Source organism: Vulpes vulpes, chromosome 7 (assembly GCF_048418805.1).
Source record: "Vulpes vulpes isolate BD-2025 chromosome 7, VulVul3, whole genome shotgun sequence".
In the NCBI taxonomy this organism is placed as follows: domain Eukaryota; kingdom Metazoa; phylum Chordata; class Mammalia; order Carnivora; family Canidae; genus Vulpes; species Vulpes vulpes.
The window spans coordinates 81,912,204-81,933,848 of record NC_132786.1 but is presented as its reverse complement, the minus strand read 5'-3'; the positions used below and the strand labels follow the sequence as shown (position 1 = coordinate 81,933,848).

The window sequence follows — 21,645 nt, the reverse complement described above, 5'->3', positions numbered from 1 at the left end:
CTAGAAACTCAAGAGTCATCTGAAACCCCTGCCCTTCCTGTATTACTCTCATTCCATAATCAAATTGTCATATTCTAACTATTCCTAAATATTTCTCCATTTGGTCTCCAACCTCTTTCCCCCTCCCTCCATTCCTTCTTTTTTTTCAACTACTTCTTAAATTGTGTTCTTCTACTTTACCCACAAATATCACCTATTTCACCCCTTGGTAGGACACTCTTGTCCATGGCATGGCCTATACGTCCCTTTACCAAAGTTTTGTCAACTCTGAAAGATGGGTTTGACATGTCAGGCCCAAGTAATTATTGTTTGATGACACCTTCTTTGACCTTCCCATCTCTCCTCAACTAACAACCAAGGGTAGGTTTATCACCTTCACCTCTGAGCTGCCAGTATACTAACTGTATACCTGTGTGATAGCTTATCACACTGCCTTTCCTTCTGGCCATGAAGACCTGGACAGATTTTTCTATTTTTTTTTTTTAATATTTTATTTATTTATTCATGAGTGACAAGGAGAGAAGGCAGAGACACAGGCAGAGGGAGAAGCAGGCTCCTTGCATGGAGCCTGATGTGAGACTCAATCTGGGAATTCCAGGATCATGCCCTGAGCTGAAGGCAGATGCTCAACCACTGAGCCCCCCAGGCATCCCCAGACTTTTCTTACCTTTGTAAGCCCAGACCTGATCCAGTGTCTGGTACAATACAGGTGTTCAATAAATATCCTTAAAATGAATGAATGAATGAATTACCTAAGCTAGTCTGAGGAATGAACATATTACACTGCAGTAGAGACAAGAACTTGATTTAGAATTATTATTATTATTATATTAAACACAAAAAAATCAGCTCAGTAAAATATCTAAGCCAAATTTCACCAAAATACCTAAACCCTAACTTCATTTGTAAGCTACTCCAGCAGTCTCCATGGAAACCTCTGGTTTAGCAGTACAATTTTCTTGAACACTAAAAGAGCTGGACGAAATATAGAGAATGCCTAAGACAATGTTTTGATTTTTACATGTAAGGAAACTACACTACGTGTTTAAATATCTTAGTTTTAGTCCCAGAACCTGAAGTGGTGACTTGAATCTTGGGCCAGTGATCCCTCTGTGATGATACCATGCTGTCTCCCTAGTTAGAACATGTCTATTGGTCAGTCTGGTCAGATTACAGAAAAGAAGAAACAGGGATGGCAAACTGGTCCTCATTACTGATGACACAAATGCTAACAAGAATAAAAATAAAACAAAATCAAATCTTCAAAATTAAGGTGTAGTGAGAGAAAACAATAAAACTATCCTTTAAAACTGAAGTCGATCATCATTACTCACATACTGAAAATAAGAGTGTCGTGGATGTTTAAAAATGCTTGAAAATGCAAAGTAGACTCCCATAGATAATGAAGACCCCAGAGATAAAATCTTAAAACAACAGCTACGGGTTATATAGTTAAGTGGGAATATTTGTACTAACGACATCCAAGAAACAGTTACAATTAACACAAAAATGTAAATACGTAAGGCCCTTACAGAGGACTATGGTAAGGAAAAAAAATGTAAGACTCAAAATATCGCATTGGATAGCAAAAAAATAGCATTTCTTATACTACGGAACGATACAGAAAGAGAGAAGTCCCATTTGATTAGTCATTTCAAATGCTACCAGTGAAAGCACTTCTCCAAGGAATAACTGTAGACCACGCAGGACAAGAGAAAACAAATTAATAAGCCTTGCACATCTTTAATTTCTGTTTATATGACAGCTGATGCGGAACAAGGAGTTATAAGATTTCTCCCTGCAAATATATTAATCCCTCTGCAATAATATGAAATAAGGAATCAGGAAAAAAAATTGTTCATGGGTAATTCTCTTAAAGATCAAAGCAAATGACATATTCAAATCTTTTCAGAGAAACCATATCTGCATACAACGAAGAGAAATCGCTGCTGAAACCTTCAAGTAAATTACTCTATTATTCTATGAGAATTCTGAACTGCAATTTACAGAGTGTTAAGTTACTCTATTCAGTTCTAGTCATCACATGGCATAGCTAGACTTTGATGGACTATGGTTAAGAATGTTGACATGGGTACTACTAAGATATATGACTGGATGGAGGATATGTGAGTGACAGTGGTATCTTAGATACTATGAGGGAGACCTGAGGGCAAAAACCTTTCCATTAGAAATCCACATTGTCCATTTTTTGGTGAAGTTTGTGGGTTTCATGGAATACTCTCAAAGATGTGCCCTGGAATGTGACTGTGCAGACTAAACAATTGGAAACATTGGTCCCAGTACTGCTTATGGTTAATGATCAGGTCTTTTGCACTCTTGAAACACTGGACATTCTGTATGGTTTTGCTGAATGAATAAATGAATGAATGCTCATATTGTGCAAGGGAGATCTTTGTGGGAAGGAGGCTGCCCTAGGACTCCAGAGGTTTTCTTGTTTGTTTATTTTGTTTTTCCCCTGTGCCACAACCAACCAGCTAATGTGAGCAACATTACTAAGCATTTTCAGATTGGGGGTGGGGTGGGGGGTGGTAAGGGCCTTAAAATGGCCACAAAATAGCAATATAACAAAAATATGAATTGATTTCACTGGGTTGATAAAACTCTGAAACAGTTTCTAAATTAAAATGTTACGATTAAATGACAAAGAGATGAAAATTTATATAGTTAATATAATAAAGTTTAAAATTGGTTGAGTTTACAGTAGGCTCTGAATATATCCTGTTTTCAGAAGCAAAAGTGGTACAAGGTAGCAATCAAGGAAGAACTACTGAATTATCAATAAGAACAAAAAAGCTCTATAGAAAATACAATTATGTAACATCTCATTCTTAGAATCTACTGTCTCTATGGAAATATGGAGAAATATAAAATACCATAGCAAATGGTGAACAACTCACACGTCTATAGGAAAATAGGGAGCTATTCAGATTCTGTTCTTGGTAATGCCATGCTTCAGCTGTGGGCCCATATCAGGTACATACAGCCGACTCTTGAGCCCAAGACCCTGGGCATCTCACGCTGGGGTGAGGGACTGAACACCACCTTGCCACCCACTGCTGGTGTCTCCAAGCCCGATGCTCAGCCTGCCAGACCCCAGTCCAGCCCTCTCCCTTCCACTCCTGCCTTGCTTAGAGTCAGAAGGAATGAAGCTGGGCATCCAGAGACCACAGGAAGAGGGAAGCAGATGGGAGAGGCGGCTAGAGGGGTTCTGTGCAGGCTAACAGAGATGGAGGGCCGCTCAGACACCCCCCGAGGGGGAAATCTGAACAGAAGAGGAGGCAACAGAGGGAGTAGATCCTGAAGTCTGGCTGCCCTCCCTTTGTCCTCGGGAGGGTGACAGAAATGGAGAGCAGAAGACCAGGCTGCCAGCTGTCTGGCCTCAGCCCTTCACACCTTAATGCTAACCCACCTTCCTACCCTGCTTCCCAGCACTGGACCATGGTTGCTGGGCCTGGGCTGAGTGTTTTTCAGTATTTGTAAGAATCTCAACAGAACAGTAAAGCATTTGGAGTATGAAAAAAAAAAAAAAAAGAAAGAAAAACTAAGTGCCTGTCACAATGATTAAGTTTTATTTATTTTTTATTCTTTTTAAAGATTTTTGTAATTTATTCATTTGAGAGAGGGTGCACAAGAGCACAAGCAGTGGGGAGGGGCAAAGGAAGAGGGAGAAGCAGGCTCCCTGCTGAAGGTTTGGCAAATCTAGGCTGACCACAGGCAGTTACAACCTCCATTTACAGTCAGATTACTTACCTAGACAATTCAGAAAAGGCAGAGGACTGGGAGACTACAGGTTCTAGAAAGTGTAAAGATAAGTCTGCAAGTGGAAACCTGGAAACTTGTACAAAGCAACTGACCCATAGGTCTTCTCTGACCATCTTCCATCCCAACCCACCAACGGGACACTAAGTATTTATCCTCTGGAGAAATTAAACCCAAAAGGCCTCAAACTGAACATAAAAGATATCAGGGTGAGGCACAGATCTGAAAAAAGGGAAATTAAGTAAAAAAATATGTTTCAGTAAATAGAAACATGTTTCTGTATGACCAACAGCTCCTCTTTCCTGTCCTGCCTTGAGGATGTCAGATGCCAGGAATCAGCATCTGAGGAAGACCAAAGACTAGGCCTTTAGACACTGACATGTGTGGATCTCCCAATTAAAAGTCTGGCTTTTTGACTGAACAATATATAATAAACTGTTGCCCCATAGGTATAGGATTTATAGTGCCTCATTTATAAAAGTAAATGGACAGCGAGGGATTCCTCCCAACCCTGTATTGAAGGAAAGCTTCCAGTAAAAAAACAGAAAAAGGAAGTGGGCATTTATACATATAGTAACTAAAATTGTTTTAAGAAAAAAATAGAAAGTTTGAAAGATAAAAAGTTGTAAAATAAGAAAGAAAATATTTCTTAAAATTGCAGATTAAGTTAGGAGCTTCAATATCAAACTATTACAAATTTTCCCAAAAGTAAAGAAAATAAAATCATTAAAAATAAGTCATTAAAAAATACAAGAACTTTTATAAGAACTATATCTTTATACTGAATGTCTTTATATTGAAGAGAATCTACCCAGCACCGATTAAAAAAAAAATAACCAAAGCACATTATCACAAAATTTCAGAATATCAGGATTAGAGAGAGGAGTCTAATATTTTCCAGAGAAAAAGTATGAGCAGGCATACAAATGACTGCGAATAAGAATAGAATCAGATTTCTCAGTAACAATAGCAGAAGCTCTAAAGAAATTAAGTAATGCGTTCAAAATTCTGAGGGAGGAAAAAACCTAATTATATACTCAGCCAAAGTTTATCAATCATGTGTGAGAGTGGAATAAAGACATTTTCAGAAAACTAAGAATTTGAAAATTCCATCTCTGATGCATTCTTTTTAGTATACTAAAGATGGAAGACATGGAATCCAGGAAATAAGGAATATGGAACCAGTAAAGGTCCAGAAGGAAAATGACTCTAACTCAGAACAAACTTTAATTAGGTGATTACTTACAGGGGTATAAGGGAACCAATAAGACATACTGAAACACTAAGAGACTAGCAACAGCAGGAAGCCATTACCTGCCTTAGAGCTAACAGCCATTACTAACCCTAGAATTAAAAAGGTAAAGTGTTATTTGGAATCTAATGACAACTAGAGCCATGGAATAAGGATCTGCCCACAGGAGTTATAGTCAATCATTTTCAGAAATACGAGCTAAAGAAAAGAATTAGGGAAGAATATTCAATCTCCTTCTCTTCCCTGTCTATTGCCTGAATCCAGCTGGAAACCAGGAGCCAAGGCAGCTTGGAAGATGTATTCCATAGGGGTTAGCTGTCCAGGACATAGGGCAGGGCACAAATGGGTAGAGAACAGATTTGAGGAGAAACAAATAACCATCTTATTAGAACCTACAACAATAGTAGAGGGGCAAAATGGAAGTCACAACATGACTGATATTCAGCTCTGCTAAAGCAAGGAATCAGAACTGAGAGGAAAATTTCAAGGAAAAAGCTGAGGGAGAGAGATGTCAAGAAAATTAAATGGGATTGATAGATTTGCTGATGTGTTTGAACATTTGGAAAATATTTTTTCATATGCAATTGATAAATATTTTGCACCTATAAATAATGAACAATCAGAACAAAGACAACTAAACTAATAAAAATCAGAGACAATTATAAAATCCAGGAAAAGCAAAAGGTTATGCAAGCAGGATACATAATCATGAATACTGCTTGACTTACTATGAATAATATTTACATGTTAATGTGTCAAAATGTGATATAGATTCTTTACTAGAAGATGAACTGAAGGTGGAGCGGGGTAAGGGTGATGGAAGAAAATTAAATCCTCATCTACCATAACACCTACTTAGCAGATAATGTCTAAAATAATAAATCAATAAATAGCAATATAAGCAATTTCTTAAGACATATGGAGGTAGATATTAAAAGAGTTGAAAATAGTTGCTTCTGGGAAATAAGAGGGGGTTAAGTATGGGTATGGCAGATTACTATTTTTGTTATTGTTACTGTTGTGGTGGCTATGAGTTAAGCTCAGGTTATACTTGAGATAGTTTTCTGATTTGGAAACTAAAGATAGGGATACTTAAGTGATTTGGTCAACCAAAATCACATAGGTAAGGAGTGGCAGAGACAGAACCAAATTTAGGCTTTTAATGTGTTTTCTATTACACCTTTGCCTCTCTTTAACACAGCAAACCACTACCACTTACATGATTAGAGAACTAATTTCTGATTTCTACATGAATGAATACATAAATTAAGACATAAAAGATGCCAGTGTACATCCAATGTTGTCTAAATTTGGAGGACTTAATTCACATATTTAAACACACACACACACACACACACACACACACACACACGCATGCGCACACACACAAGATGATTCTCATCCTAGGCCAAAATTTTTCTCTCTCTAGATACAGACAGTATGTTAATCTCCCTAAAATCAAATTGAACACCTTCCATTTCTTTGATATATTCTGTAGCACCCTATATACTTCAATATAAATGTAATATATTTGGGTTAACTGATTAATATATTAAGAGCTGATAAGAAAACTATTCTCTGCATTTGTGGAGTTTTAGATTTCCTAAAGAATCTCACATTCAACCATCTCTTGCAATTCTCACAAACCAATGAGGCAGCTGGATATACCAAGGGCTTTCTTAAAATTGTGAAACTTAGTCATTATAATTGGTTATTCAATAATCAGTTTTTGGGTAGCCTTTTACTTTGCCAATTTAAAAAAAAATAGGGAAGTTTTAATGTATTTTAAAACATTTAGTAGTGAAGACTACATATAATGCCTCATTATATATTTTTTATTCAGTTAAATTATCACTAATAAATGAATGAACATACCCATTAAAAATACACATCCACTGGTTTTCTCACAAACACTGACGAACAAACAGGAGATGTAAAAATGATAACCAAGCTAAGCTTTTGATAGAAAAATAGAACTGGTTCCTTTGTACTCCAAAGCCACTGCTAAATCCAACATTTTGTCAGCCACTCTATAATGCCATAATAATCTAATATTCAAGAATTGTACTTCCAGAGATAATTCATTATTAAGCAAGGTAATAGAAGTTTTCTGCTAGGACTCTCGAGTTTGTAGCCAGCAATCCTTAGGTCTGAATTATGCATTCAAATGCATTAAGGCTCTTCTGACTACTAGTATTTAACAAATTATTGCTCTAGTGCTTTATGAGAAAGAGGGCCACAGTGAAATCTCTACTTTACACATATTGCCTAGCAGAGTAACTATTAACTCTCAAAAGTAGCCTGGTATGGATGATATGTTACATGGTCTTCCTAACTTTAAGGGACTTGGGCAGTAGAAATGGGCTCAGAAGCTATAGTTCCCCATGAGCTCAGCTTTCAACCACCTAGATGCTCATTTGACTATGCCCTGTTCTTTTGTTATGTTCTATTGCATCATCAGTGGCTACATCAACAAGTCACTTGAATCATTGAATCATGTATTAATTGAGCAGCTCCCAAGATTCTTAAAGAGTTTTTCCTTTTGACAATGACTAATTTGAATCCTCTTTAGTCTTGTCAACTGATTAATAAGAAAATGTGTAGATACTGTTGACAGACAGATGACTTTATGTAGCTTCTGAACTCAAATTCTCATTCTTACTACCATTCTTTTTAAAATTTATTTTTATTTTTTAAAAGTTATTTATTTATTTGAGAGAGAGAGAGAGAGAGAGAGACAGAGAGAGAGAGGTGGAAATGGGCAGAGGGAGAGGGAGAGTCTTCAGCACACTCCCCACTGAGTGTGAGCCTGATGTGTGGCTTGATCTCAGAACCCTGAGATTACAACCCTGGGATCACAACCTGAGCTGGAAACCTAACTTACGACACCACCCAGGGGCACTACTAGCATTCTTTTTAAAATGGATTCATTCATTTTAGCAGAAGTGGTAAATGAGTAATGGTTAAGAGTTGGGAAAATACAGGCCAGCATAGATAATGGCCTCATGAAAATGTATTATAAATCCAGTGATTTACAGCATAAGTTTATTTCAAAGAAATTCCTCACTGAATAAAACTACATGATACAGAACATTGACATGAAAGGAGAAAGGCAGTCCATAAACCAACTGAGTGACAGTGAAAGCCACCTCCTTCATTCAAAGAATGTAAAGTACACAAAATGATTCAGAGCCTAACCTAAATTATAAAAAAAGGAATTTTACTGTATTTGTGTTATAGAATCACTTTACTAGTAAAATAAAAACCAAGTTCTTAGAAATCATCTTAAGAGATTACATAAAATGTTGTGAAAAGAAAAAGCTTTGTGGTTGAGTTAGCCCTAAGTTTGCAGGTCTCTATTTATTAACTAAATGAACTTTACTATCTTATTTAGTCTCTGTGCTTTGTTTTCTTCCACTGTATCATGGTGCAATAAGGATAGTAACTAAAATGAATAAGACAAAAAAATGCATAAGAGAAACTTAGAATACAGTTTGTGTCCAATAAGATATCTATTATTGTTACTATTATGATTACTATTTCCTAAGACCCAATTGCTATTATTACTATCACTCAGTTATCCAAGACAGGACTTTATATATAACAAATTTACATTCAGGATGGGGGCTCTAGTAGAATTCATTTATGATTCTCCCTCTTAAAATAGTGGCAAACAAACCTGAGTCCTAGGGAATCTTATTTCATTACATAAATTTCCTTGGTGCAAGAATAGTCATTAAGGATGAAGACAGAACTCCGTATATTGCCAATATATATGGTGATTAGTCTTATTTAATAAAAAGCAATGCTAAGTGGCCTTATAATACTCAATAAATAGGCAATTTCTCTTCTGATATATGCAAAATCAATCTAGAAGCAGACATTTTTCTATATATCAAGACTGGTATGGAAATTTTTTTCTAACCACCCAGCTGCTACAATGTTAAATAAATTAATTTTAATCTTAAATCAGAGATGTAATAGAGAAAGGGATGATTTAATATGCAATCTCATTATATTTGACAGGCTTATTTATAAACGATTTGCCCCACATTTTGACAAGCATAGTTAATATGTTAATTAGCTTTTAAAAAGATGATGAAAGGAAGAGACTGGTGTGCTCTGATTTTTCACACATTGTGTTGAGGAGCACTGTCACTGATTCCACAAGGTAGTGCCACTACACACTGTGGCCCCCAGAAGCACCGTGATGTTGATGAGATACTATTATTTGTTAGCTACATTAGTCGCCATATGTTAAAAATTAATCCCTTAGGATAATCCCAAGTGACTTTCCACTTTAAAAACAAATGTCACTGTAAACACATTTATGAGCTTCTATAAAGAAACCTAAAGCTTATTCAGAGCAACGACCTCGATGGCTAGAGCAGAACTCTCTGACAGGAGGAACTACACAGATAAGCTACTTTTCACATTTGCACTTCTTATAATGTGGTTCTCAGGCCTTCATAAGCCTTTTGGTTTAGAAGCTTAAAGATGATTTCCTATGCCTTGACTTTCATAGAGTTATAAAATCCAAGAATTAAGAGAAGCTATACACGAGACAATGTCCAATTTCACTCCTCTGCTTACATCCTCCTTCTGAGAAGGAGACAAAGGCATCAAAATCTAGGTTTCCTTAGGAGTTCTCGAACTGCACATATATTTACACATTGCCACAGTGCTGGAGGCCGAGACTAGTAAATCATAATACAGTGAGCTCTGATTTTCCATTGCTTGCTGCCAATGTTAATGCATATGTGTCTTCATTAATATTTTTATTGCCTGTGGCTATTTAAACAGAAAACTGGGAAATGTAACACTGTGGAGGGATCGTTAGTTTTTAGTTACTACCTACTGGCCCAGGATGGTAAATGAACTGTAAAAATAGCTTGAACCCACTACCACCTGCCTCCCCACTATTGTCCATGCATTCATATTTGTATTTTTCTTTGGTGCAGCTGAGCCATGACTCAATTACAGTCCCATTTCTAGTTCTGTGAATACTCAGCATCGATGTCACTGATTATGCAAAAATCAGTGCCCTGTGAACTTCTCTCTAACTGTAAAAATACATACATTTTATGTGACTTATAGGATTATAACAAAATGGCTTTTAGAAAATGGCTTGGAATGAAATCAGAGTCAAAATGACAGGCATAGCATAGACATAACTTAGATTTTAGGGCTTGAAAATGGAAAGCCAATAAGCATGGGAACTGCTCAAAGACAACACATTTACTATTTGGTTTTGGCAATGAATAATCTTGGCATACAGACAAAAGGGCATTTAGGGTCTTCTGTTTTGTATCAGTTTTCCTCCCTTCCACTTAAATAACAGTCTTCTTTTGCTTCATCATGTCTCTGTTTAAAGCAAATTGGCAGAAAGCACCCAAGCCTTCTTAAAGAGGATGAATACACACACACACACACACACACACATGCATGAGAGAAAAACAAGGGTGGGGGCACAGACTGCAAATCAAATACCATATATCTGAAACAGACATATCAGCAAGTCATAATCCATGTGGTTCTTTTTACTTTAAAGAGCACTTGTAAAGGATTAGAAAAAATTAGCCACTAGTGAATAAAAACAGCTTCTTCCGATTATGAGTGTAGAGTCTTAATCGAACTGCCAAGCACTAAGAGAAAACTGGCTCCAAGCCACAAATATTCCCAAACTATGTCCTATTAGCGGCATCCTTAGCTGCCCTCTCTGAAAGACAATCTAGAATTTTCATACTCAAAAAAAGAGAGGAAAACACTCCATAACTCAAGAATATTATTAACGATTATTTGTATAGCCAACTCTCAACTTAAGGCAGGAAGGAGGAAGGGAATGAGAAACTGATATCCTGGTAATTGACCCTTATTTCCAATTTCTTCCTCCTTGATGATTAATAATCAAAATACCTCTTTTGCCCAAGCCCTGCCTAGTCTTGGGAGAAAAAATTTAATTGTGTAAACAACTGTGCAAAAAAAAAAAAAAAAAAGGCCAAAAAGTCTGATGAAAAAATGAATTAGCTCAGCTGCTTAATGATAGATGGTCATCTTTATTCTCAGTGTTTTGAAATAATGCACTATAATGGTATTAGATTTATTATGAGGCATTACAAAATTTATGACAATAGATTTTAGGCTTTTGATGACCTAGATTCTTTTATAGCTCTACTGAAAGCTACAGATCTACATCCCATAAAAATAAATATATTCATGTGTACATAAAATGTTGCATATATTTTCAGTGGCTTCACAGATCCTGAAATCCTATTATTCAGGGGTTGGGGGGGTGTTGCTGGAACCTAAATTGAGAAAATCTACACTGCGCCCTACATCACAAGGAACTTGATTGTTTTCTCACTATAAAATGTTTGGATCAAAAACATCAGGAAAGAAGCCAGGCCTCATTACAGCCTAATTTACTAAAAGCCAAGATTACTGAGGGAAGAACAGTGAAGTAAGTACATGGCAGGAAGATAAATAACACATGCTAAAGTTTTATTGAGGTCATAAACATTGCAAGAACTTGTAACTAAATTTTGTATTATGGGGGCATAATCATTCATGGGAGATGATTCCTAGGATAAAATAGAACAAGTGCAATGTGAATTGTTTTACTCTGAACACAACTGGGAGTCTAGAAAAGGGATTTTTCTGTTAATAGAGGACATTTTCAAGTTTCTAGGAAGCCTTCCCTGAGTACTAAAAACAAGATTATTCCCTTATTTGATTTAGATCACATTGTATTGTGAACTCATTATACTTCAATAGTAATCATGCATTAAATCCTGTCAGTCTTTGGGTCTCCTAAACAGGCTTTTAAGTTTTGCTAAACTGTCATGTGAAACTGAGACTCTCCTCAAATTCAACTTATTGTGATATTTTTAAAAAGTAATTGTCTTATTTCATTTTGGATAATTTGTACCGAGCTCTCAAGAGTGTACTACACCAAATTTAGTGATTAAAAGTCACACCAAAATTTTCAGACCACTTAATCTGAGCTTTCTTATTGAACTGAAGCATGTTTCCTACTATTTCCCACTCCTACTGCTATTGGGAGATCCATACCTCCTCGTTATAAAATAGAACCACAAATTAAGACCCTCAGGGAGAAAAATCACTGTACTGACAGAAAAATAGCTCTGCCTCTGTCCATCAAGAACCATTACCAGACACCATCTGCAAGGAAGCCTCTGATTAGGGAATATTCCCAATCATGTTTTTTTAAAAACCCAGCAATACTGCCACACATCAGCAAACACTCCTGCACCATTAATCTTCATTCAAACTGTTAGAATATTTGTCTAGGCATGACCCAGACCAAGCATTACAGATAGATTAGCTAGAGTAAATCTTTCATTTCTCACCACATGTCAAGGCAGGTGGAATATTCTGTTGAGCCCAGGAGGACATCTGGAGGTCTATACCACAAGGTAACCACTTCATTGGAGTATGTGTGGCTAGGGACGGATTTTGCTCTTGCAAGACCTGTGGACCACAGGAAACATAAAGAAGTTTAATAGGCATTAATAGAACAAGGGAATTTAAATTTGATTGCTCACAGTTTGAAAGGGTCAAAGATAACATTGTAATACAGGATCATAAATACAATGTCAAGATTGCTAGAAAGGCTGGGGAAAGTATACTGTAGTCTACCTGTTTCAAATAATGCTAATAGCCAGTAACCACTCAGATTTCCTAATCAAGGATCATAAATCTGATAAAACCCTAGGAGAGTCAACAAATGATTCATAAACTATTAGACATTACACAGAAGCTTAGAAATTTCCTGGACTTTCCAAATAATGTTTCATGGAACCCTAGTTCTGAGAGTTCTAAGTGCTATAAGAAAAGATTTCAAGGTCAAATCATCTTGGGAAAAGATGGTTTAAAAAATTAAAACAGGTCTTCACACTGTAAGACTTCCCAGTTCCCTTAATTTTTTATGTGTGTTGTGAATCTAAGAGAATATGACGCTTTCCTCAAAGGGTTGTTCCAAAACTTCTTTTTCTTTCAGTGTTCTGTCAAACACACACTAGGAAATGTTTATTCATTTGAAAACCACCTAAATAACAATTATAAAGGAACAATTAAATCTGAAACGTAGAGATGATGAGATATCATATAATGTTTTGTAAGAATTTTAAAAATCGAGGAAATGATCACAATAATATGTTGAGTGATGGATTATGTGCAGCTTAACCTCTTAACCATAAATACTTCAGCATAAAAAAAGAATGGCAAAACATATTTGAATATCTTTAGTGGCTGGCTGTGGAAAGTGGGATTATCCAGTTTTTTATTTCTGTTTTTGTTTTCAGAGAGGGAGATGGGGGAGGGGCAGAGAGAGAGAGGGAGAGAGAATCTTAAGCAGCCTCCATGCCCAGCAGGAGCCTGAAACAGGCTCAATCCTGAGATCATGACCTTAGCCAGAATCAAGTCTCAGACACCTACCCACCGAGCCACTCAGGCAATGCTTCAGTTTTTTATTTCATTTTATTTTTTACTTAATGCATTTTTCTCAGCTTTTTTCCAAGTTTTCTACAGTGAATACATAATTCCTTTTAATATCACAAAATCTATAGATGTTCTTTTTTTTAATATTTTATTTATTTATTCATGAGACACACAGAGAGAGAGACAGGAGACAGAGAGAGGCACAGACACAGGCTCCTCTGTGCAGGGAGCCCGACATGGGACTCAATCCCAGGTCTTCAGGATCACGCCCTGGGCTGAAGGCAGCGCTTCGCCTCTGGGCCACCAGGGCTGCCCCTAGATGTTCTTTTTTAAAAGAAGAAGAAAATAATGTGATTGCTTTCAGAGTATGTTCATTAATGACAAGTGAAAAAGTATTATTAATTATTGTATGGCTCAAAATGTATGTAATATTTTTATACTAAATGTACCATATCATATTCATTTTAATGTTCTTATTATTTACATTCCTATGTAGTACTTAGGAACATGATTTTTCTCCTGTTTATTAAATACTTGATATGCCCTTCACTGTATCATATGAAAATGTTAAAATTAATAGAACAGCTGATGAGACAAATAATTTCTAATTAATTCAACTATGGTTACAGTAACTCAATTTTTTTCCAATGCAATTTTTATAATAGCACAATGGTGTATTATAAATTGGTTAATGTTGATAAGTATTCCATACTAAAATCTACTACAGACTATACACAAACATACACACATATATATGGTCCCCAACTTGTCTACACATGAAGGGAATGACTATTTTTAATAATAGATTTCCATGATAACCTCTATTTTTCTCTGCAAAGTTTTATCCTACCTCAATACAGGTAAAACTGAACAACAGACAGGACAATCAGTATGGTAAAATGTTTCCAGAACTTAATAATCCCATCAAAAGATTTAGTTCCTTAAATGAGCATGTTTCTTTAGGGAGACCAAAGAGCTAAGTACAAGTCCTTGAAATAGATTCTGACTTGTCCCATATGCTCTTGTCAAGTGAAATGGGATGCCAAAAAACAGTCAGGCTGGATTCCCTTGGTTTTCCTGAGGCCCCGTTGACAAAAAGCAAGGCTAGAGGCATAGGAGCATAAAAAAAGTCTGAGATTTTCTTTGACAGCTTAGACAGACTAGTTATAGAAAACTATGGCATTTTCAGTTTTAAAGAGAGAACAAGACCTCAAAATAACATAGAAAAAGTATAGCTCTAAATAATTATGTGATTTTAGGTCAATTATGTCCACTCTGAACTTAAGTTTGCAAAACTGGCTATATATGCCTGAAAAATATAAAAAGAGAAAGGTCTTTGTTTCCATTATTCTCCTCCTTCCCTCAGGTTTAGGTCAAGGACTGTTCAAACACCACTCACATGAGTCATATAACATCCCAAATAAAGACTGAAAATGAGTTGGTGATGCATAACTTTTCAAGGTGCTCAGGCAGTTTCTTAAAATGGTTTGCATGTTAATGTGTCATATTGAAGAATGTTACTGTATTTTTAAGATACACTCTTCTGCATTGCTTGAGAAAAACTCTTCTATCATTTCACTTTAATACGTCAATTAGGATATTTTCTTGTGGAATGTGTTCCTGTATACTGATAAACAAAAGGCTCTCATCTTAAAAATATGTCTGTTCAGTTAAAAAGATAAATAGATCCCAAAATTTTTCAGGGAGGAAGCCAATTATTAAAACAATGAATTGAAAAAAGAGTACACCTCGAAGTAGGAATAGATAACTACATTTTTAATAAATACTTTTGGTAAAGATATTGCCATGTATTTACAGTCATGCATCAAAACATGCTTACTCATGCAGAATTTATTAAACTGCCTCCTCCAGCTGAAGGAAAACTGTAGGACAGGATTAATTAGCACAGCATGTGTGAAAGCTTTCTTTCTCTGTTCCTTGTCAGTTGCTATGGTTACACTACAGGAAGAGAGCTACACTACCTTTTAAAAAGGATGAAGTTCATGGGTTATTATCAAAACTTCTTATATTAATGTTTAGTTTGAACTGAAAGTCAAAAAGCAAAGTGAAATACTAAATTGATGAATACAGGTTATTTGAACACTACCACTCTGGCTGAGTGTGTGCATATGAAAGGGTGCATGTTCCTATGGGCATCTAAAATGGCTTACATAACAATTCAGAGTATCCCACGTTAACATGTTACTATTTCTAATTAATGAAAAACCCTAGAGGAGAGTAAAACATCCTTTTGTTCAAGCCCTCTTGCCAATTATTCATTCTTACCCAATGAAAGAATTCCTTTACATATCTCTATGAGATATCTATCCAACATCTGCTGCCACCCTGAGCCTGGTTCTACCCTCTGGCAGGAACACAGAATAAATCATGTGACAGTGCTTCCAATATTTGCCCTAAACAGACCAGTTGTTCAGCATCACCAATGGACACTCTTCAGGCCTTACCAAATAGCTTTCAAAGCTGCAATGGACACTCTTGGCTACTCCCTTTCTTTTAAAATTATTCCTTTGACTTCTCAGACATAGAAGAGTTAACAGGAGTCACTCGGTCTCCTGGGATCATCCCCCATCTGCCTCTTAACTGCTGTTTTGTCTATGGCTATATAGTCAAACCAGTGGTTTCTTATCTCAAATGTGTGTACCTAACTTTGGCTAATGCCATGTTTTGATGTCATCCATAGGTAATTTCTCACAAGATTTTATCTCTGGTTCAGATTTGTCCATGGGTTTCAGATCTGGAGCTATCCAATTCTTCTCTTGGCAGAGGTATAAAGATGTCCTAGAGCACTCAACATGACTCCAACCACAAGTCCCTACAGCCATCTGCACTGTTAGTACAGGAATTATGCCTTGAGACCAGGAGTACATGTATTTATTCCACTAGTAAACTGTTTCAGGTTCCAAAAACAGTAGAAGTTATTTTAGCTGTACATAGACATAGTTTAGATTTTATATTCCCTGCATATCTAATTGTTCTTTCAAATTTCAACACATCTCTTGTACACATGGTAAAACTGGCTAGGGACTGAGTAACCCCTAATTCTAGGAAGAAAATTGCTAAACCTAGACTAGGCTTTAAGGATAGTAATTCCCATGTCTCTGCTCAATTCTTTGACCACGGAATTGAGAAATAACTGGCAACAATGACTTGTGTCTTTCTAATTAAGTGGAATAACTGCAAAAGCTAGATGAACTTGCAAAAATCAATGGAAATATGTTATAAAGGAATAGTTTCCATCATTTCCCAGAGGAGGTGCCACTATCTTGTGCTTGTCAGTAGTTTTGTTTTAAATTAGAGCAACTCCCACACTTCTCTCTCAACATACCTCATTCCTCAAACTAAACAATCAGAAAATGAGAGTCAAGCTCATAATCACAAAATCAATATTTCTAGGAGAGCAGCTCTTTCCTTCACAACTTGATTCCAAACAGACATGAAATAGTTGGGTAATATTTTACCATCTGGCAGTTAGGCTGGAAAGGGAAAGACTGCTATTCCATGTACCAGTCCATAGAGTAAGGGCAGAGGAAAACTTTTATATATATATTTCCTTCCATTCCACAGTCCTGGGAACTGGTCTGAAATTTATTTTTTCATAAGAATTTTTAATGAAGTCCTGTTCCTCCTAGAGGATTTATATTAATATCTTATGTTGTGCTAAAGCAGTTTGAAAATACCACTGCTCCTAGCATGTATCAATAAACAACCATCACACAAACAAAATAAAAATAATTTTCTTCTGGTGTTCTCCAGAGTTCTGGCTATAACCTCTTCCCTCTGCACTTGACAAGTTTTCCTGGGTGACATTCACTCCCATGGCTTCAGTTACTGTCTATATATATATATATATATATATATATATATATATATATGTGTGTGTGTGTGTGTGTGTTAATGATCCCAAATAAATATCTCTAGCATCAATCTTCCCCTAAAACTTTCGATTCCTCTTTTTAAAAAGTCCACTTAGACCTTACATGGGTGTTACAAACATTTTTCCTCACCCCCAATTCCCCAACCAATGTTATCTCCTTCAGTGTTCTAGACCTTACCACTAAACATCACCATCCATCTATTCACCAAAGCCAACGGGCTTTTTTCATTGTAGACTCCTTCCATTTACAAAATTACAAAATTGGACAGATTTTACTTTATAATTTCCCTCTTTACTTCTTCCTTCCTAGGTCTCCCTCATCTCTTGTTGGATTGTTACACTAACCTCAAGTCTGTTGATGGCAAAAAGTTATGAATTTCAAAATACATTCTAGAAAACAAATTACCTACATGTTGAAATTAATTTAATTGGATATTAAAATTTAGGTGGGATGCTCTTTACCATGAAAAATAATAAAAGACTTCAATGTCCAATCTTTCTCTATAAACACTATGAAAGTTGGACATCTTCCAATCCCCTTGCCCATTTTGCCATCATAGGAGCAGGAAATGTGAGTATTTGAGAGTACTTTATACGCTTAATATCACATGGTATTGGTTAAAGTGGAAAAAAGTTTTGGGATTACAATTATAAAATCCTTTTCTTTCCTTTGATGAAACATCTTTGTTTTCCTTTCTGTCCAGATTTCTATTTGAACAGAAGCTAGTCATTGCAGGATTCCAAAATCCTTTAAGAATGTTTTGGTTGGCAATTGTCAGAGTCTTTCAACTGAATAGTAGTACTCTTTGAAAATAAATTCTAATAAGATGAAATTAAGTGCAGAAGACATCTAAACATGTTAAGGCAATATTTTATTCTACTCTGATTTTATTTAATTATCTTTGAATTTTTAAAGTTACTAAATTATGCCTATTATCTATTCTAAAGGACACAGACTTTTTTTCTTTCATCTTAAATAACAGAAACAATCATAACATTTTAATACAGACATTCTAAAAAGAAAGAAAATAACACCCTTTTGAACTTGGCCACAGCAACTTCTGGCAAGATACATCTATGAAGCCAAGGGAAACAAAAGCAAAAATGAACTATTGGGACTTAATCAAGATAAGAATTTCTGCACAACAAAAGAAAAAGTCAACAAAACTAAAAGACAACCTACAGAATGGGAGAAGAGATTTGCAAATGACATATCAGATAAAGGGCTAGTATCCAAGATCTATAAAGAACTTATTAGGGCAGCCCAGGTGGCTCAGCAGTTTAGTGTGGCTCAGCAGTTTAGCACTGCCTTTAGTCCAGGGTGTAATCCTGGAGATCCGGGATCCAGTCCCACGTCAGACTCCCTGCGTGGAGCCTGCTTCTTCCTCTGCCTGTGTCTCTGCCTCTCTATCTTTCATGAATGAATAAATAAAATCTTAAAAAAAAAAAAAGAACTTATTAAACCCAACAGCAAAGAAACAAACAATCCAATCATGAAATGGGCAAAAGACATGAACAGAAATTTCACCAAAGAAGACATACACATGGCCAACAAGCACATGAGAAAATGCTCCGCATCACTGGCCACCAGGGAAATACAAATCAAAACCACAATGAAATACCACCTCACACCAGTGAGAATGGAGCAAATTAACAAGACATGTTAATTTCCACAACAAATGTTGGAGAGGATGTGGAGAAAGGGGAAACCTCTTGCCCTGTTGGTGGGAATGTGAACTGGTACAGCCACTCTGGAAAACTGTGTGGAGGTTCCTCAAAGAGTTAAAAATAGAACTGCCCTACAACCCAGCAATTGCACTGCTGGGGATTTACCCCAAAGATACAGATGTAGTGAAACACTGAGACACCTGCACCCCAATGTTCACAGCAGCAATGTCTACAGTAGTCAAACCGTGGAAGGAGCCTCAGTGTCCATCGAAAGATGAATGGATAAAGAAGATGTGGAAGAAGAAAGAAGGAAGAAGGAAGAAGGAAGAAGGAAGAAGAAGAAGAAGAAGAAGAAGAAGAAGAAGAAGAGGAGGAGGAGGAGGAGGAGGGGGAGGTCTATGTATACAATGGAATATTCCTCAGCCATTAGAAATGATGAATACCCACCATTTGCTTCGACGTGGATGGAACTGGAAGGTATTATGCTGAGTCTCAAGTAAGTCAATCCAAGAAGGACAATCATTATATGATTTCACTCATACAGGGAATATAAAAAATAGTGAAAGGGATTATAGGGGAAAGGAGAGAAAATGAGTGGGAAAAATCAGAGGGTAACAAAACATGAGAGACTCCTAACTCTAGAAAACAAACAAGGGGTAGTAGAAGGGGAGGTGGGCAGGGGGTTGGGGTGACTGGGTGATGGGCACTGAGGGGGGCACTTGACGGGATGAGCACTGGGCATTATACTATATGTTGGCAAATCAAACTCCAATAAAAAAATACATAAAAAATAATTTGGGGATGTACCTGCCCCATATATACTATAAAAAAATAAAAAATAAAAGGAAAGAAAATATTCAGGGGTGCCTGAGTAGTTCAGTCAGTTAAGCATCTGCCTTTGGCTCAGGTCATGAACTCAGGGCCCTGGGATGGAGCCCCACATTGGGCTCCCTGCTCAGCAGGGAGTCTGCTTCCCCCTCTCCCTCTGTTCCTAACTCCTGCTCATGTTCTCGATCTCCCTCAAATAGATAAATAGATATATCTTTTTTAAAAAAAGAAAATGCTCAAATACTTAAATTTCAAATATAGGAAAATTTTATTTTCCATTTTGTATAGAAGTTAAAAACAATATACTTCTCTGGAAATACTGCTTTAAATGAAACTAACAGATGTGATGATGGTAAGACCAATCAGTCAGAATCCTTTGGTTGACCACCATATGAGCAATATGCTGTTTGTTGTCAGAGCATTAGCCTGAATATTGGAAGACCTGTGATGTGAAAAAACTAAATGCCTGAGAGTGGTTCTGACACTAACTAGTTAGTTGTGTCTCCTTGATAAAGTCACGGAAATTCGCTCACTATGTTATGTGAAAATAAAGGTGCTGATATAGGATTCCTCAAGCACACGTCTTTGTAAATAAATTTTGCTGGAATACAGTAATACCCATTCATTCACACATTGTCCACTGCTGTTTTTGTGCTCAACAGCAGGGCTGAATAGTTGGCAGAGACTGGGGCCAAAAGTTTACATTTAGTATCTGCCCTTTAAGAAAAAGTTTGCTGACTCATGGGTCAGACTAAGGAAATTTTGGGTCCATCCAAGTACTAAATCTCAGCGATCCTAAGAAAATATCACTAAGCACCTTGTTCATTTAATGTGTGAAGAAAATATAAGCTAAAGTTCTTAAAAAGGCCTTTAAGTAAATAATTCCACCTCAATGATCTGCATTCACAGAGAATGAAAAATCATTTTCAGTAGAGTGCAACATCACTTACACAGTTCACTGGCTTACTTTTCATTTTCTAGTTTCTGCTTCTCATTTAACAGGATCTATAGTTATTATTCCAATGCTAGATGACAACACAATATAGAAAACGAATTTCATAATCTAAGTTGGCAATTTTGTTGAATTTCCACATTTATGCTGATTTTCCCCCCAATTTTCATTTTATTTTTTAAAGATTATCTATTTGCTAAAGAGAGCATGCGTGCATGCATGCACACGCACATGATGGGAGAGAGGCAGAGAGGTAAAGGGAGAGAGAGTCCCAAGCAGACCCCAATGTGGGCTCAATTTCAACTCTAGATCATGACCTGAGTCACCCAGATGCCCCTTTTCCCCAATTTTTAACAATGAGAGGTAAAACATATTACACCCAAAATATTCTAAGAGTATGCATCAGTATGTGTTAAAGATAGATTGTTGAATAATCATAACCATAATTTAGGTTAAATTACATAAAAATAATTATGATTTTATGCCAGAGGTATCCTTTGCATTTAATAGGAAAGAGGCCAATGTATAAAGATGATATCATATATACATAACATTTGAAATGACAACATATGATCTCATTAACTTTTGAGCTTTTTTTTCTTTCTTTTTTTTTTTTTAACTTTTGAGCTTTTAAGGAAAATAAGAAATTAGAGTGTTCCTCTGGAAGGCTTATGAAACAATCATTCCCATTTCCTTCCTAAACCACTTAAAATGTTTTTAAAAGTCAGGGGTGAGGGTAATGCAGTATTTTTACCTGGTCTTACTGTAAGTAATACTAAAATATGAAAAAACAGTTAATATGCTAGTGTA

The 21,645-nt window shown here is 36.3% G+C and overlaps 1 protein-coding gene across 11 annotated transcripts in view; it reads right to left on the bottom strand.

The window, feature by feature from the left end:
- The window catches only part of CDK14 (cyclin dependent kinase 14), a 723,056-nt gene that overhangs the window by 220,232 nt on the left and 481,179 nt on the right, over nt 1-21,645 (bottom strand). For all 11 annotated transcript variants that reach the window (XR_012002660.1, XM_072764239.1, XM_072764240.1 and 8 more), the window contains one exon: nt 12,403-12,523. Coding sequence is in view for 10 of the 11 variants with exons in the window: in XM_072764239.1 (XP_072620340.1) it covers nt 12,403-12,523 (121 nt within the window). In the remaining variant the exon portion in view is untranslated. The remainder of the gene's footprint in view (nt 1-12,402; nt 12,524-21,645) is intronic.